The sequence below is a fragment of the Alosa pseudoharengus genome, unplaced genomic scaffold (genome assembly GCF_046254945.1).
Source record: "Alosa pseudoharengus isolate Yale_2024_CS ecotype anadromous, Long Island Sound unplaced genomic scaffold, YU_APseudo_1.1 YU_APseudo_1.1_scf_16, whole genome shotgun sequence".
NCBI lineage: Eukaryota > Metazoa > Chordata > Actinopteri > Clupeiformes > Clupeidae > Alosa > Alosa pseudoharengus.
In genome coordinates this window covers 2,381,643-2,400,091 of record NW_027468630.1, presented here as the reverse complement: position 1 = coordinate 2,400,091, position 18,449 = coordinate 2,381,643, and the positions used below count along the sequence as shown (strand labels likewise).

The following is an 18,449-nucleotide window of genomic DNA, read 5'->3' as shown; positions in this document are numbered from 1 at the left end:
ATAGCTTTGTTCGTGATCTTTCACTGTCTCCTCAAAGCTCTGGTGCACAGCCACCTGTTCTCAGAGGCTCTAGACTCAGAGATGGCTGATAAACTAATCTAACATATTTTTTGCTAGAACTAGTAGACTACCACAAAGTTGCTGAACGTATGTTATTTCAGGTTTGTTTGCAACAATATATAAGTTTAACCAAAGTTCTTAGCTGCTAGCTAGCTAGCGAACATTCCCATTCACTTTCCGTTTACTGCGCTAACGTTAGCTAGCTAGCTAGCTAGCTAGCTCGGTTAACGGGGCAAAATTCCGTGTCCGAAAGAGTGTTTCATTGGCATCACACACAATGGCTGTAAAATAGTATACAAAATTATATTTATATGTTATTATTGCTTATTCAGAGAAAAGTTTATGTTTTGACCGTTTTGACACGCCTATTTAGGAGTCCGGAACTAGTGCCATTTCGTTCCATTGGTGAATCGTCTTATGATTCATCTTAGTTAACTATAGAATCTTTGATCTGGCTCTCTTAAGACTACAGATCCTGTTCAACTGTTTCCTCTGCCCACAACTGTTTCAAAATAAAAGTCTCCACTACAATAATTCCCTATTAAATAATTTAACCATTAAATGCGTTAGAAGAAGAAGAAGAATAATTTTCAGCATTTTCATGCACTGTAATTAGTCCAATTTCCAACCGGCTGAAAATGTCCAAGGGCAATGATGACTCGCGTGAAACTGCGCACAGCTGTGTCTCCACAACCGATGCATGCAACGCCAACAAAGTTCTTTACACTCACTGGCAGTCTGGAGATAACGTGAACGTTAGGCCTTGTTATAGTCTGGATATCACTGGAAGCATAACAGTCCGAAGTCATGGGTGATCTTGTAGATCAGCAACTCGGTGGACTTCTAACAGTGACCGTTTGTTGGTCCATAATGCAGAGTTCTTCAACGTTAACGTTAGTCTGCTCAATCCAGACTCCAGGCAGTTGGCATGGCAGCTCACTGGTCAGAAACAGCTCGGCGGCCTCAGCAGATCTTTCTCAGAGTAGCTCCAGCTGCTCTCCCGAGAAATCCCCTCGACCAGACAGTGAAGTGCAGCACCGGCTCACAGATGGATGGGAAGGATGTAAGAGGCCCAGGGCAAAAGCTAGCCATAGCAAGCTCCCAATGGACAGACGTTAACAACATCAGCCGACTTGAAAGCAGTAAAAAGGACTAAGAGAATAACACGAAAACTATCAAAAATAACGTAAATAAAGAGAGAAAACATTTAACCAGACATACCTAGCAACCAATTTAGCAACCATTGAAATTAAGCATCTATGTCAGTTTCCATAGCAACCAAGATGATTATACTAGCAAACCACTGTTGTAACTCCTTTATTTCTGATAGTAGCCAGCATGGACACCCTAGCAACAACCTAGCAACGACTTCAAGTACCCTAGCAACAGCCTAGCAACCACATTCACAGTTAAAACCTAGCAACCAACATCATTAACCTAGCAACGAGCATAGCAACCACCATAACTACTCTAGCAACAGTCAGTTGTCATCAACTTTGACTCCCGTCAACTGTTTCCTCTCCCCACAACTGTTTCAAAATAAAAGTCTTCACTGCTATAATCCCCTATTAAATTATTTAACCATTTAAAATATCCAACTTTTTAACTGTTCAACTATTCCAACTGTCAGTTGTCATCAACTATGTCCTCTGCCCACAACTGTTTGGCAGCCTGGGCTTTTCAGTCAACTAGTGTGATCAACTTCCAATCTACATTCAACTTTTAAACTGTCTACTTTTAAACTATCAACTTTTATTAAGCTGTGCAACCACCATGTCTGTCCTAGCGTCATTTTCATGCACTCGTAATTCCCTGGAATTACATTCTCCAGTTTATTTAATCATGGTTATTTGTAAATGACAGAAAGATATGTTTTGTGCCAACAAATGGTATGTTAGACTTTCCAATTGTCAATGTCAAGGTACTCCTAAGTCTAGTCTTTAATAACAACATATTATCCAACATAATCACATATTTTGAGGTACTCAGACATGTGTGTGGAAAATGTCAAGTCAGATGTCAAATTACCCTGATCATGAAACTACCCAAATGTCCTCACCATCCCTCATTGCAGGCATCTGACAAGCCAACCTGTAGGACCCTGGACATGAACATGGCTGATCTGCCTGAGGTCTGTAGATGAATCTGTTATGAGACCCCCAGAAATTAAAACAAACATGTATGAGGAGATTTGCAAGTCTGCCTTTACATACAAACCTTGGGATGACTGTCCTCATGTGGAAGACATCCGACCATATTTAAAACAGACATGGTATTCAATTCTGTGTAGTGAGCCATGTAACTCTTCCTTTTATAAGTATCTATTATATTGGTGGGTTTTGAATGTTAATGCTGTCAGCATAATGATTAAGTATGTGTATGTGCTGTATCTGCATGAAAGCATGTCTTCACCAAATAAAAAGCTGTGCGTATTTCTCCATGGCCTTTAGATGGCGACAGCGCTTTAAGATTACTAGCACCGTATCAAGGTGAGATCACAGCAGACCCTAATTGATTGGTCACCGAATGTTCTGCCAGACGAAAAAGATCTTAGTGTAGCGCGTAACACTGTCTGAATTAGTGCGGTGTGCGCTTCAATTATCTGAAATATTGTGTGCGTAATGTGTTTCTTCTGAATATTTCAGTAGCCTAGTATAGGCATACAAGTCTCACATATAGAATTATAAGCATACAGAAAAAACTAGTGATTGACAGTGATGAATGTTCATCATGACGACGGCACTACAAAATTAAATGTGTGTTAGTTGGACACAGCGTTTATTTAATTCCCATTCACGAAGCACAGTGACTAAGGAACGTAGGTCCCCGTTACATCAGCATCGCATTGTGGTGTATGTGTGTGTGTCTGTGTGTTGGAGGATGGAAGACCCCCTCCACCGTCTGCCCACGCTCAGTTTAGGCCCTCCCCCTCCCCTTCCGTGGCGGAATGATGTTACTACTACAAAGATAGCAGTGATTCTCTGAGGCAAATCCTGACTCGCACTGACGTCAGTGATTCACAAGAGCAATAAATATGGGGATCCGCTCTCTCTCAGTCAGATCAAACCGAAACTCGCGCCGTTTAGCCTTACCACAGGATCTAAACGACAACGGATTGTTGGACTAACGGGTTTTATTACACTAAAGAAGACTTTGGACATAAGAAAATGTAGGTCTATGATATAGTTGTACATTTCATATTTGTCACATATATTTCGTTTTGCTACATAGCGTTATAACCGTTAGATATACAATTATTTTGTCATGTATTTTAATGACAGTTGGAAAGACGAAGCTTTGTCTGTTTCCAGTATTGGATAACGAAGTCTAATCATATTGAGTTTTTTTTTATATATATATATATATACAGTATTAATGCTAAACATGTTCAATCTCTTTCGCAGACACAATTTTAGTCATGACTTTGAACAAAGGAGACAAGTTCCGGAACATGGATAAAAGAAGAGGCAGCATGCCATTCCCCATGCACCTGCAAAACCTCCACAGACGAAGCATGCCCGTGGACGACCGCGAGTTGCGCTCCACCATGCCTCCGGTACCTACCGGACAGCTCTCCAACCTCATGCGCTGCACGTCCTACGGCCCCGGCGAGCAGTACCGTGACAGCTGTGTCTCAGATTCATCCGACTCCGTTATCTCCTCCGGCAGTGATTCTGAAGGGCAGGTGTACAAGGTGGTTCTGCTCGGTGAGCATGGAGTGGGGAAATCCAGTCTGGCGCGTATCTTCGGAGGAGTAGAGGATGGTCACGACTGCGAGGAGGCAGGTGAGACGCTGACTGAAATGATTACTAATATATGCTGTGATGTGAAGCAATTTACATTACTAAACCACAACGAAAATAAATGAAGAAGCAACATTTGACAATAGAAAGAATTGGATTTTATCATTGTTCAATGATTGAACCTTCCTTCCTGAATGTTCTTTTTCCTGCTCAAGTCATTAAGAAAAGGCTGTGTTTGTAAAGAGATAGACATGTGTTCATTCAGGCATATGCTGAGAACACAGGTAGCTTAAAACAGAACATTAGTTTCCCTAGTAGTGAGCTCGTTTAATGAGGTGGAACAAGTCTGCCTTATGCCTTGGCCACAGGTGTAATAGCGCATCAAACTGCATTGGTGTTAATGTGGTCTGGCTCATTTTCTTTCAGGGAACACATACGACAGATCAGTCGTTGTTGATGACGAAGAGGCCTCCATCCTTCTGTACGACATCTGGGAACAGGTAAGCAGCGGCTGCCTCTGTCATTTAAAGTGACTTCTATCTGTGTTTTTTCCCCTTTACTGATTATGTATGAAACACTGTCAAAAAGTAACCATGAGACCTTTGTTCTCTCTGCAGGATAATAGCCAGTGGCTGCAAGACCAGTGTATGCGAATGGGAGATGCCTATATTATTGTCTATTCTGTGACTGACAAGGCCAGCTTTGAGAAAGCGTCCGAGCTGCGAATCCAGTTACGCCGTGCTCGCCAGTCCGAAAACATTCCCATCATCCTCGTGGGGAACAAGAGCGACCTGGTGCGGTCCAGAGAAGTGTCTGTGGACGGTAAGTTCTCATGTTTTGACAGCTCCACTCAAGATAACTCCCTTCTCAACTTGCTCTAGCCACCCTCTCAACAAAAAAAAAGCGCACACACACATACACACACACACACACAAACACACACATATGCAATCTCTCTCTCTCTCTGTCTTTCTCTCTCACACACACACACACACACAAACACACACACACACACACACACCTCAAGGCCTATGTCATCCGCTATAACTCACAGCATCAGACAGGCAAGCAGAATCTCTTGGCTTACACACACTCTGAGGCAGCACACCTGAGACTGCTGAGACTGAGTCAGTGTGGGTGTAGAGATGTGACGAGCTAATAAGCCTGCCAAACCTCTGGGCTTGTCTCCCAGCTTTTATAGCTCCACAGAGAACACATTAGCAATGACAGCTACAGTGTATTTAACTCTGTAAGACTGTAGATGGTTGGACACTCACCTATTTGTTCTTCTGTCTGTCTGTCTCTCTCTCTCACAGAGGGAAGTGCATGTGCGGTGGTCTTTGACTGTAAGTTCATCGAGACGTCAGCATCGCTCCACCACAATGTGCGTGACCTGTTCGAGGGCATCGTGAGGCAGATCCGGCTGCGGAAGGACAGCAAGGAGGAGAACGCGCGGCGCATGGCCAGCTGCAAGCGCCGCGAGAGCATCAGCAAGAAGGCCAAGCGCTTCCTGGGGCGGATAGTGGCACGCAAGAACAAGAAGATGGCTTTCCGGCAGAAGTCCAAGTCCTGCCACGACCTGACAGTCCTTTGAAAAACCCAGGCGTACTCTCTTGCTATTTTTTTATTTTTCTCTCCTTCTCTCTTTTCTCTTCTCTCCTTCTCTTTTTTTTTCTTGTGCTATCTGCCATTGGACCGGACGCTGTGGTTTTTGACACTACATACCACCCTAAAATGGACTAACTCAGCTGTACAGAGATATATTTGCATATTTTATATTGTATAAATATAAAGATGAGAGTTTAAAATTATAAAAATCAATACACAATGTAGATGTTGAACCTGCATGAAGCTTTTTGAACTTTCATTTCCTGTATTCTTTTTTTCTTATTACTCTGTGCTGCCTTAAATGTATAGCAGTTTAATTTTACCATTGTATATAGGATGTAGATCCCCAACAAGGACATTTTAGGGTTGCCTTGGTGATGGAATGGAAAGAGCGGGCATGTTTTACCATGCTGTCAGCCCTTTGTACATAGGTCAGAAATCTCCACTAGGGAGGCAGGGCTGCCTTCATGACCTCATCACTGGTCGAGGAGGCAACAGTAGCTTCTGAAAGCACAGCTAATGATTTCTCACATAATGTGATCTGTCATCTGGAACCGTACTTTACTTGAAAGTGGGTATGCAGGCTCGTACTCCACAGAGATCCAGGAACTGCATGGGGGGTGGGGGGGCGGTCAGGGGTTTTAGGGGGTTGAGAATTGACATATTTCTCTTTTTTGATGACATTTTTCATTAATTCACAATCAAACCCTGTGGTATGAATGAGTGAAAAAAGAAAACAAAATAGACAAGCAATAAATTATATTTTGTGTTTTCAAAGAGATTGATTTGCACTTCTGTTAGATATTATTCAACTGAATTTTGTTATTTGTTTACATCAATATTTTGTAATAAAACAATGAATAAAAAAATAAAAAGTACAAAACTAATTATTGTCTTCCTGCTTCACAGACAGGGAGGCCTAAATTGTTTGTGCATGGGCAAAGGGCCTGTGGGCTAATGTATTCTCTCATGCATATGGATTCCTTTAATTACCCTGAGGCTGAATGGACACTTGCTCACCAGCCACATTATTGAAGGAAACAAGGTAGTTAGTGGGGTTTTTTTGTGTTAGATTTATTGAGTTAAACATTAAGCTCTGAAGGAGACAAAAGCACGGTGCCGTTTTTTCACACAGTCAAAACCCTTCTGTCTGAAGGAGCACTAGTGTTGGGTGTTAAAAGGTAAGAAAGCATTTTAAAATGATCACTGAAATTCAATTATAAAATCAAATTTAGAAAAAGTTGTTCTATTCTCATTCATAACAGGTGAATTTGCTTTGCTGTCTTTTGATTTGGTCTGTAGAGTTAGGTGACTGTAAAACTGTGTTACTGAGAATTCATGTCATGTGTTAGTAGATAAAGGTTGTGTTAATTGTGTTGATGCTGCTAACTTACATAGAAGTGATTAGTCTGTTCTGATAAGATGTTATTTCATGTCTTTGCCTTAGTTGCAACCCACTGGTTTGCGGCAAACACTGAGCTTCAAACCTGATTCTAATTTTATATCTGAGGATTTTTTAAGAATGATTAAAAAGTATTATAGGTTATGACTGAGCTGGGCATACTTCCCAGATGTGGATTACAACTCTTGATTAAATTGTCCTTTCAATGGCAAATCTCCATTCTGGATTTCTCTTTAGTCTGGGGAATCCAGTGTCCTTAACTGATAGGGCATTAATCCTGCTCTGCTTCAGATCCTTGAGTCTTCGGGGCAAGTAACTCTTGTTCTCCTTTACTTTACAGCACATAAGCCAAATGTTGTTGATCTTGTAAATAGCTTGTTGGATAGAAATGTTTTGGCTCTTTGCATGTTAAGGCACAAATCAACCTCCCTGTGCAGCAACATGTTTATCTTTTCACTAGTGCGTTTGAAATGTGACTGATTAAACTCAGTTACATTTCAAACTCTAACTGCACAGAGAGAGATGGAAAGTACAATGTAACCCTAAAACTGCCAGGCCTCACATAACGAGAATTTTCTGCTTTAGATCTATGTAAGTGAGAGAAGAGAAGAAAAGTTCATATTAGTATACGTGCTTTTTCATCCTATTGGTCTATTAACTTTTTGCCTAATGATGTGGACTTGCTGGGAATCTTTTGCGAGTACTATAAATGGGCTTAAGCATTGTAATTTCCATTCTTATGGATTTGACTTGACTTGACTTGACTTTTGTTTTCAAGATATTTGCTGAATTTGCACCATTTTTCCAAACACGCTTGTGTATCTCATTAGCCACTGGATGAGTGTCTTCCACTGTGCTTTTTGGGGCGTGAGAGAAACATTAAACGTGTGTCACAATTAAGATACCTGTTCCTGCCAGGTTTATATTTAACCTCGCTGAGTTGCGGGGGGTAGTGGAGGGAAGCGGGTGAAGGGCCAAAACTCAGGGTTCACGGGTCACCTGCTACAGTTGTCCTATAATCAGGTTATGTGTTTTCTTTTGGACACATACAATGCTAGCTCTGACACATACAATGCTAGCTCTGACACATACAATGCTAGCTCTGACACATAACAATGCTAGCTCTGACACATACAATGCTAGCTACATACAATGCTAGCTCTGACACATACAATGCTAGCTCTGACCCATACAATGCTAGCTCTGACACATACAATGCTAGCTCTGACACATACAATGCTAGCTCTGACACATACAATGCTAGCTCTATACAATGCTAGCTCTGACACATACAATGCTAGCTACATACAATGCTAGCTCTGACACATACAATGCTAGCTCTGACACATACAATGCTAGCTCTGACACATACAATGCTAGCTACATACAATGCTAGCTCTGACACATACAATGCTAGCTCTGACACATACAATGCTAGCTCTGACACATACAATGCTAGCTCTGACACATACAATGCTAGCTCTGACACATAACAATGCTAGCTCTGACACATACAATGCTAGCTCTGACACATAACAATGCTAGCTCTGACACATACAATGCTAGCTCTGACACATACAATGCTAGCTACATACAATGCTAGCTCTGACACATACAATGCTAGCTCTGACCCATACAATGCTAGCTACATACAATGCTAGCTCTGACACATAACAATGCTAGCTCTGACACATACAATGCTAGCTCTGACACATACAATGCTAGCTCTGACACATACAATGCTAGCTACATACAATGCTAGCTCTGACACATACAATGCTAGCTACATACAATGCTAGCTCTGACACATACAATGCTAGCTCTGACACATACAATGCTAGCTCTGACACATAACAATGCTAGCTCTGACACATACAATGCTAGCTCTGACACATACAATGCTAGCTCTATACAATGCTAGCTCTGACACATACAATGCTAGCTACATACAATGCTAGCTCTGACACATACAATGCTAGCTCTGACACATACAATGCTAGCTCTGACACATACAATGCTAGCTACATACAATGCTAGCTCTGACACATACAATGCTAGCTCTGACACATACAATGCTAGCTCTGACACATAACAATGCTAGCTCTATACAATGCTAGCTCTGACACATAACAATGCTAGAACGCTCTATGCTCGCTTTCCATGAAGTGGGTCCATAATTGTATAATTAATTTATGAGATGCTCTGAGTTTTGGCCTGGGCCAACAGTGCTATAATGGGTTATTCAAGACATGCAAATGTTAGGAATCATACAGTATATTGCCTATATTATTGGAAATGGTTAATTTCCATCTAAAATGAGTTTGATATGATCATTGATGATAATAATCAATTTGTACATAATGTTTACACATAATGCAAGTTGTTACATTTACTATAACTTGAATGAATAACTGCAGGTATAACAAAAACAATGTGTTGTTGAAGTTCACATTCCAGATACGTGGAGATTTGCAGGCACTATTCAGTTACTGAAATGTAATCTTGCATTAACCATGTCACATGACAAAGGCCACACAGGTAGCATTATTATGTACACAATAATGCTTATAAACAACTAAGAATATGTTATTCTTATAAAATCCTGATGCATAAACACCATGTCAAATTAAAAAAAACCACTCCATGCTTCAAAACTTCTCAGTCAGATGGTGCACAGGACCTTTTCAACTGTAATAGTGCCAATTTATTCTGACAGTGGAAAAGTTTTTTCCACCACTGATCTTTATCTGGATTGCCTCTTCATGTGATTGCCAAGTAAACAGACTAAATATGGTCAAACACATCTGTTTCCAAAGGTTACAAAGCTGGGAAAAAATGAAATTTGGGAAGTCTGCAGTTACTCATTCCACAATCCTAATAGTAAGTCATTTTTCTAGAAAATATATGTATTTACTTGTTCCGTGTGTTTTATCTGAAAAGGCTTATATTTGTGATGCCTGACTGTCCTCTTCATACTGATTTTTTTAAGCTGGGCGTACTTCAAGCTTCCTTTCCATGTGATGCGGGTAATGTAAAGATCGGCGTCCCAGAGAACTATGATGGCATTTTCCCGTGGTACCTTGCCAAGGTAAGTACAATATGGAATCTACAAACTACAATCTGCCTGGGATATATGCTACTGGTCAGCTTCAGTTAAAGTTACTTTTTTGTCAATATTCCAAAATACATATATATTAGATGATAATAATTTAGATGTAAATATTGCAATATTCCATTAGAAATTTGGATTATGTGATTACCGGTATGTGTCTCAGAAAACACTGCAGCTCTGCTTTTGAATGGGTACGAATTGTGATCTGGAGCAGAAACGTTGCCTTTAAAATGAGTTGTTGTTAGTCGCTTCCACATGAACACTTCTCTGCTATCTCCTGTCTCTGTTGTGCTCTGATGCATTAGTCATTCTTTCTGCCCATGCCAATATGACTACATACTGTGCAAAAATTGTATGAATGCCTTCCTCTCTCACTGTGCAATCATTCAAAGTGTCATTATACCTGGAGGCCATTCACACAGGTTCTTTATCATGCAAACTAAAATTGGAGTATGTATTAACTCAGATCAGAAATGCTGTGATTAGCAGAAACTCACACACTCTCTCTCTCTTTCTCTCTCTCTCTCTCTCTCTCACACACACACACACACACACACACACTCAACACTCATGCTCAATGGACAGACTGAGGCAGGGTGAAATTGATTTCTCTGGACATGGCGATGCCTCTCTGCTACTCTAGCCTCTATGCAAAATCTGTTCTGGTCTTTGTGTGTGTTTCAGCCTTATTTTTTATAATTTCTAAATTTATACAATTTTCTTTAGCTGTCTGCAAGTTTACTTTTGTGAATTTTATATTATGGACAGTAACTCCTAATACCGGTAGCTTTCACTTCATTGTTATCTATCTATATAGACATAATAATACTTGTTAGACATCATAAATGCAATGCTGACAGTTGACATTTTGAGAAGGCTGAAAGAAAAACACAAACATATTTTATCATGTTTGTGTGTGTGTGTGTGTGCGTGTGTGTGTGAGAGAGAGAGAGAGAGAGAGAAGAGAGAGAGAGTGTGTGTGTGTGTGTGTGTGTGTGTGTGTGTGTGTGCTGGTGTGTGTGTGTGTGTGTGTGTGTGTGTGTGTGTGTGTGCATGTGCTCCTGTGCTTGTGACTTGCCCACACACTTTGTTTTCAAATATGAGACAGACAATTGATGTACTGATTGGATAATGGTTTGTCAGGATGGTTTTAGATAAAAGGAAAAGCCACACGTGATAGTCATGCCAAAAGCATTCCATTCCACCTATTCTATGGTCATTCCTGCTTGTACACTGATTGGCCACCAATTTGGTCCTTGGAGGCTAACAAAAACAAAATCACTTTGCGTCAGAGGCCATTTGTCAGTATATTTTTGCCTCCATAAAACATCCTTTAGCAGTCATCTAGTCATCTGAACATAAAGCACTGACAATTATCTACCCACCCCCCCATAAGCCATTTTTGTTCATCTGGAGTGTATTTTGGTAGCCAGATATCATGTGCACATGTGTTCAAGCACATAAATGTGCATGCATGTACACACACACACAGCTTACACACACACACACGCACGCACATACATACACCCACACCCACACACACGTACACACCCACACGCATGCACAAACACACACACACACACACACATACACACACTCACACACACACACACCTACACACACACACAAATACACACACACACACACACACACAGTGGCGGTTTTAGGTACGGGCGAACCGGGCGGTCGCCCGGGGCGGCATCTTGTAGGGGGCGGCACGAGCGCTTAAAAAAATAAAATAATAATAATAATAATAATAATAAACGTCGCAAAACGATTTTCTATTATCCATCACTTGTGTGAGGAATTAGGGAATTGGCGTCCCTGTTGCTCAGAAGGTAGGCCTACTACACTGCACTGTGCAGAGGAAGGGGCGAAGGGAGGGGTTTGCGGGGGACAGTTCACCTCTGGGTCTCCTTAATGAAACGGGAAAGGGGGGATGAATGGGGATCCACTGTATAGTAGCCTACAACAGTCTATTAGTGGGCTAAAATCAGTCACACCTTGACTTTCTTCCAAACAACGCACATCTCATAATGTTATGAATGCAGACCTATGATTCCTGCACATTTAATTAACTGTGTGAAATGGCTAATAAAAATAGGTGACAAAACGATTAAGAGGTCACCCAGGTGAATTGGCGAATTTTTTTGTTGTTGGGGGGGGGCGGGGCGCTCGGGGGGATGTCGCCCGGGGAGTAATTGAGTCTAGAACCGCCACTGCACACACATATACACACACACACACACACATGCAGAAGCACACACACACACACACACACACACACACACACACACACATGCACACACCTTACACACGCACACGCACACACACACGCATACACACCTCACACACGCACACACACACACATACACACACACATACACACACATACACACCCACACACATGCACACACACTCATATGCTCATACGCACACTCATATATGCCATTTCACTGCCTAGGCACTTCCACAGATGAGGGTTTAGGCATGTGACAGAAGTCTTGTGCCAGGCTTAACATGGGCACAGACTGCGTGCCCCTCATGCCAGTCACTCAGCCTGGCCTGACTGATATCAACAACTACACACTCACCAGCCACAGGGGAGGAGATATATTGAGATGGCAGATGTAAGGGGCTTTAAGGGTTTTACACCAGAGTGCACACAGACACACACACACACACAGACATACACACACACACACACACACACACACACACACACACAGACATACACACACATACACACGGACACACGCACACACACACACACACACACACACACTCACACACAGACATACACTGGCACACACACACACACACACACACACACACACACACACACACAGATATGCAAAGACACATAAACATGTATATGTATAGACTGTCCCCCTGCCCCTACCCACCTCATCTCTCTGTGTGCTTTGGCCCTTGGAATCAAATCATAAATTCCAGACAGGCCAGACATGTTTTCCATGGAAGTGGAGTAGGGGAAAGGAAAAACTCTTCCTATAAGTGTGTCATTCATGAGTGTTTGCCCTGATAACATCATCAAATATTCCACCTCCTCTTCACCCTCAACTCCAAGTGTGATTTTCAGAGCTAAAATACATTTCTGATGAGGTGTTAGTTTGCGGGAAATTGTCATTAAGTATACTCTTTTGATCCCGTGAGGGAAATTTGGTCTCTGCATTATCCCAATCCGTGAATTAGTGAAACACACTCAGCACACAGTGTACACACAGTGAGGTGAAGCACACACTAATCCCGGCGCAGTGAGCGGCCTGCAACAACAGCGGCGCTCGGGGAGCAGTGAGGGGTTAGGTGCCTTGCTCAAGGGCACTTCAGCCGTGCCTACTGGTCGGGGTTCAAACCGGCAACACTCCGGCTACAAGTCCAAAGCGCTAACCAGTAGGCCACGGCTGCCCCCATTATCGACATTAACATGAACTCATCATTATCCACAGGTTGCCTCAAGACAGTACAAAGGAATGTTGTCATGCAAACATGAAAATCTGACTTAGGTGCAGAAGCCCGAAAGCTTTAAGTCTATGTTTGCAAACTATTTACAGTAATACAACAGAGTATCGGGGCCACGTTGAAGAAAACAAATCTGGGAGTCATAATATACAAGTTAAATTTTGAAATGTTACGAGAATCATAAGTTATGGGAATCATAAGAATCACAAGTCATAAAACTACTAGAAATAGTTTAAATGTTACAAGATTAAAGTTCAAATGTTATAAGATTAGGTCATATTACTCAGCATCCAATTGTGGAGAGGTGGCTGCTACTTGGAGAATGCCATAGGTGACTAAACCCATCAATACAGCCATTAATTCAATTTCTGTACGGGTTTGATTTATTGTATAAATACGTAAGGTGTGGGACCTCTGCTGTAATTGCCTACTGTCGACGTGATCAAGCTGTTTCTTGTCAAATGTTATGATGCAACCAGTGATAGCTCTGCAGTCGACCACTTATTGCCAAAAAAAAGCATTACTTCCCATGTGGTTCTTTCGTCGAACAGACCATGTTTCTCAGGGACCTAATGTTTATGATAACGTTGATATAGTGGCGATGTGCCTAAAGATTAAGTATTTCTTTATTTGTGAAACCTATATTAAATTATATCTTCACTAGATAATCCACCTCCCTCATTTCAAATGACTTTCATTGCGTAAGATTATGACTTTCACATCGTCATTTGTTTTTTTTACCTTTTTCTTGTAACAGTTCAACTTTTAACATTAAGACTTTTATCTCTTTACATTGTTATATATACATACCTAATTCACATAACATTTAGACTTTTATCTCATAATATTATGAGTCCAACGCTTAGATTTTTTTTACAGCGTGGCCCTAATACTTTGTCATAATTTCAGGTGCATAATTACACACAAATGAAAAAATGCCCTTTTTGAGACAAACTCATAATTAGGCCTGAGGATGGAGATATACAACGTGATGGAGACTGAGGGTGTTAATTTTTGTCAAAATGAAAATATCATCCTGAAAGCTGCAGAATATAACAGTCACAGTAAGCATCAGTTTCTGTGCACCGGTATGAGAGCTCAAGCAGTATTAAAGGGTCTGTCAAACCTATAGCCTCCGCATGTCAATCAGTCTTTGCCTTGGCCTTTCCCCATAGCTCCATGACTTGCCCACGACCTACACGGACCTGGTGTTGACGGGGGATGATGAGGGCACGTTTGGGGTGGAAGGGGGCATGCTTTATGCCCTCAAACCCCTGGACAGAGAGAAGCAGCCATCTTATTCCCTACAGGTTGGTCTTGCCTTACCTTCTTTTTCATGTGTGTCTATATGTGTGTAAGTGTGTTCTTGTCTGTGTGTGTGTGTGTGTGTGTGTGTAGGTGTACCAAGGAAGTCAATGAGTAAGGGACCGTTCGTTATTTATAAACGGGGTCACCGGAGGAAAATAGGGGAGGGTCATGTTTTTTTATTCTTTGTTGAGGGGAGGGTCACCTAACTTTTTTTTGTCTAGAAGGGAGGGTCACCCATCTTTTGTATTAATGAAAACACCAAAAAATCAAAGTGGCTTGTTTGATTGTTGATTTCTGTCGCCATATAACGTTCTCTTTCGTTGCATAGCTCTGTCAACATTGAACAATGAAAATAAGGGAGATTTCCCGGGTTTCTCACTCAAAATACGGAAAATGTCAACATTCGTCCCCATTAACGTTGGAAGGGTTGGAGCAACAAAGTAGCCTACTTTATTCACGCCTAACAGCCTATATCCATTTGGTCAACTTTATCCAGCCCTAAAAAAGCTAAATTTAACTTTGGTTTACTTGTAGTTTACCGTGTAGCCTAACTTTAAACAGTGTGCATGCTTAACATAGCCTAAAGCATACTTGTGCTTCATTCATCCACACATCCAACGTTTTGACAAGCATTTCTACCAATTGACCTTGTTCCTGCCCATCTCTAGCTTTGCTGTCTCCATCCTTTCTGTTTTTGTTGTTTGCAAAAAAATATATAGTATTTATTGGTAACCAGCAACAAGTGCAATTTGTTATTCGCTGTCATTCTCTCTACTGCCAACAAAAATGTGTTACGTTCCAAGTAGCAGTGCGTAATTCTGCTTCATAAAGTTGAACAAATACATTTGGTCATATAAATAGCCAGTTTATGGTCTACAGTGTAGTTGGTAAGTTATGGTAGGCCAACTTGGAGTGAATATACAGGGGGAATTCTTTGTCTAGCTGAGTAGCCTGCATGGCAGGTGCGCACGTAGGCATAGCCTACGGCCGAACACTGCAAGCGCTAATAATTCGTGCTCTCACGACAACCACGTCATTAACTTAAATAGGCCTAGGTTAACATCACTCTGAGTTTGCATTCAAGCAAGCAAAACAATGATTTGAATACATCTGTTTCTCTGGAAGGGCAAGGGGTAACAACAGGACGAGACAGGCCAGAATGCAGGACTAATGTTATGAGAGTATTACACTAATATGGGATATTCTACGGAAAAATATATTAAAACGGCAAGACAGCGGGGAAACGTTAAAATGATAAACCCGGAAAAAGTTGGCATGTTAGGTATTTTTCGGTCCCTGTGATTATTTGTGAAATTGTGCAAACGGCCTTTTCAAGTCATTTGAGAAGGAAGAAGTGTAGCAAGCTCCCAAATTGACGCTCGTCTGAGAAATTGAGTTTTGGATAATGTTCAGCTTCAGCAGCTTTACAATGACTGAGGAAGCCTAGAGACGAGTCCATAGCAACAAGTTCATGTGTTGAATTTGTTATTACCCAGTGTGCTTTGTTGAATGGTCTCAATGCTTTATTGTTTTATTTCATGTGAATAATTACTAGAGGAGTAACTTTTCAAGTAGGCTAATGCAGTTGCAGGAAGTGTGCATTTAGTTTCCATTGTGTTTCCACAACAATGTTAGTGAGTAAATCTACTGAAATGGCCACCATCTTGGTGAAGTGTGATGTGTAAGATCAGAAAGCAGAGGTTGGTTTTAGCATATGTTGATGTGTTTTCATTGCGCTTAAGAGCGTTGGCGGAAGACATCGACAATTGGCCGGGGAGGGTCATGTCATTTTTGAAAATGCTGCTGGAGGGTCGTTGAAAATGATATAGCAGGCAGGGGAGGGTCATGCAACTTGTGATCGAAGCACTTAAAATCCCTCCGGTGATCCCGTTTATAAATAACCAACGGTCCCTAATTAGAAACCAATGAAGTTATTTTGCAAAAATTATTAATTCCACATGGAACTAGATGTACCGCAGAGCGGTACAAAATATGACCGCCGCCCAGTCCAGCACATTTTTTCCACAAAAATAAATCACGCTGAAAGGCCTATATGATTCTAACTGTCTCACTAAATTGCATTATCCACACTCAATTCTCACTGGTATCTGCTAGACAACAAGTACCAAAACATGATTAGTTCATAGATTTTACATGTAAAATTAATTTTATACAACCCCACCTCCATCTTGCCTGTTCATAATTCTGAGAAATTCTTGATTGTTTGTGTTATGTTTATGTTATGTGTGTGTGTGTGTGTGTGTGTGTGTGTGTGTGTGAGTGTTTGTGTGTGTGTGGGTGTGTGTGTGTGTGTGTGTGTGCGTGCTTGTGTGTGTGCCTGCGTATGTGCCTGTGCATGCAAGCGTACATATGTCTACTGTGTGAGTATGTGTCATACGTATGATTACTGTGAATGTATGTGTGTGTGTGTGTGTATCTGTTTGTGCACATGTGTGCACATGAAATGGGTTAACATGACCCCTGGAGGCAAACATACGGAAAAAAATGGTCATCCTAGGCCCTACAGTTCTCAAGATATTCACAGAGAACTGTGTCTGCCCTACCCTCCTTTCGGGGGGTCCAGTCCAGCGGGGGGGCTACAGATCAAAACGAAAAATGACGGTTCCATGCTATCCATGTGGGGGTACATGCCCACCAAGTTTTGTGTACCCCGGTCTTTCAGTGTCCCGGGAATCCTTGTTGGTGTACGTCACTAACTGTACACATAAATTATTTTATTGTAAGGCCCCCCATGAACGAAAGTACACAAAACTTGGCATGCATTCGGAGGGTGTCATAATGATCCTACATTTTTAATTTCGTGCAGTTTTGACCTTGTCAGCCAGAGATATTGTGATGAAAACACCTAATTTTTTGCTTTTTAATTTTTAACTAGGTGGCGCTATACATGAAATAAGTGGTAATGGGATGGGTTGACATGCCCCCTTAAGACCAACATACATAAAAAAGGTGGACCTCCTAGGTCCTACGGTTCTCGAGATATTCACAGAAAACTGTCTCCGGCCACCTACAGGCCAGTTGGTGTATAGTAACATAAATTAATTTATTGTGTGGCCCCCCATGAACGGAATTCCACAAAATTTGGCGTGCATACAGAGGGTGTCATAATGATCCGTGAGACAGTTAGAATCATATAGGCCTTTCAGCGTGATTTATTTTTGTGGAAAAAATGTGCTGGACTGGGCGGCGGTCATATTTTGTACCGCTCTGCGGTACATCTAGTTTTTGTAAATTATAGTAATAATGTCCCACAGCACGGAGAATGACACTGATGTCAGTGGCTGTGCGTCAACAGCTATAACACGTGGCAGTCTGTATGAATCACTGCCACACTGAAAAGCCTTGAAAGGAGTCGTCACAAGCAGGGACTGAAATATCGACCCCTGACAAGGTCTCTTCGCCGTGCTTTCATATTTCTGATTGCGCATGCTGAGGAAAATAAGTGTTTGCTTTTCATTCTCGACTCTCGTGACACTCAAATGTTGCTCTGATAAAAAGACTCAACATATCCCAGGTTGTCTGAAGATTTCTTGGCTTGAGTGAAAAAAAAGCTAAAAAAAATGATTTCTTTATTCTTCCTTCACTTACAGTAAGTACTGAAGGGTTCTTGAAGTTCTCTGTGTTGTTTAAATACACAAGTACTGTGAAACACGTGAGTAAGAAAGGTTTCTTGATGTATCCATGTATGTGTGTGTGTGTGTGTGTGTGTGTGTGT

At 41.4% G+C, this 18,449-nt stretch overlaps 2 protein-coding genes across 2 annotated transcripts in view; both read left to right on the top strand.

Moving 5' to 3' along the window:
- Positions 1–3,139: 3,139 nt before the first annotated feature.
- rrad (Ras-related associated with diabetes) lies at positions 3,140–6,026 on the top strand. Its single transcript, XM_076286665.1, has 5 exons — positions 3,140–3,229; positions 3,465–3,845; positions 4,230–4,303; positions 4,421–4,625; positions 5,120–6,026. The coding sequence occupies exons 2-5, from the start codon at positions 3,479–3,481 to the stop codon at positions 5,395–5,397; spliced, it is 924 nt and encodes a 307-aa protein (XP_076142780.1). The 5' UTR covers positions 3,140–3,229; positions 3,465–3,478; the 3' UTR covers positions 5,398–6,026.
- Positions 6,027–9,333: 3,307 nt separating this feature from the next.
- Positions 9,334–18,449, top strand: part of cdh16 (cadherin 16, KSP-cadherin) — a 72,033-nt gene continuing 62,917 nt past the window's right edge. Inside the window, exons 1-3 of the mRNA XM_076287978.1 lie at positions 9,334–9,351; positions 9,803–9,901; positions 14,581–14,715. Coding sequence (XP_076144093.1) covers positions 9,334–9,351; positions 9,803–9,901; positions 14,581–14,715 — 252 coding nt within the window. The remainder of the gene's footprint in view (positions 9,352–9,802; positions 9,902–14,580; positions 14,716–18,449) is intronic.

What these genes read in the sequence shown, in the direction of transcription:
- rrad (XM_076286665.1), top strand. Translation starts at nt 3,479, where the DNA reads ATGACTTTGAACAAAGGAGACAAGTTCCGGAACATGGATAAAAGAAGA. An exon ending in TGTACGACATCTGGGAACAG is followed by an intron (nt 4,304 to 4,420) that starts GTAAGCAGCGGC and finishes TTCTCTCTGCAG; the next exon opens with GATAATAGCCAGTGGCTGCA. An exon ending in CAGAGAAGTGTCTGTGGACG is followed by an intron (nt 4,626 to 5,119) that starts GTAAGTTCTCAT and finishes TCTCTCTCACAG; the next exon opens with AGGGAAGTGCATGTGCGGTG.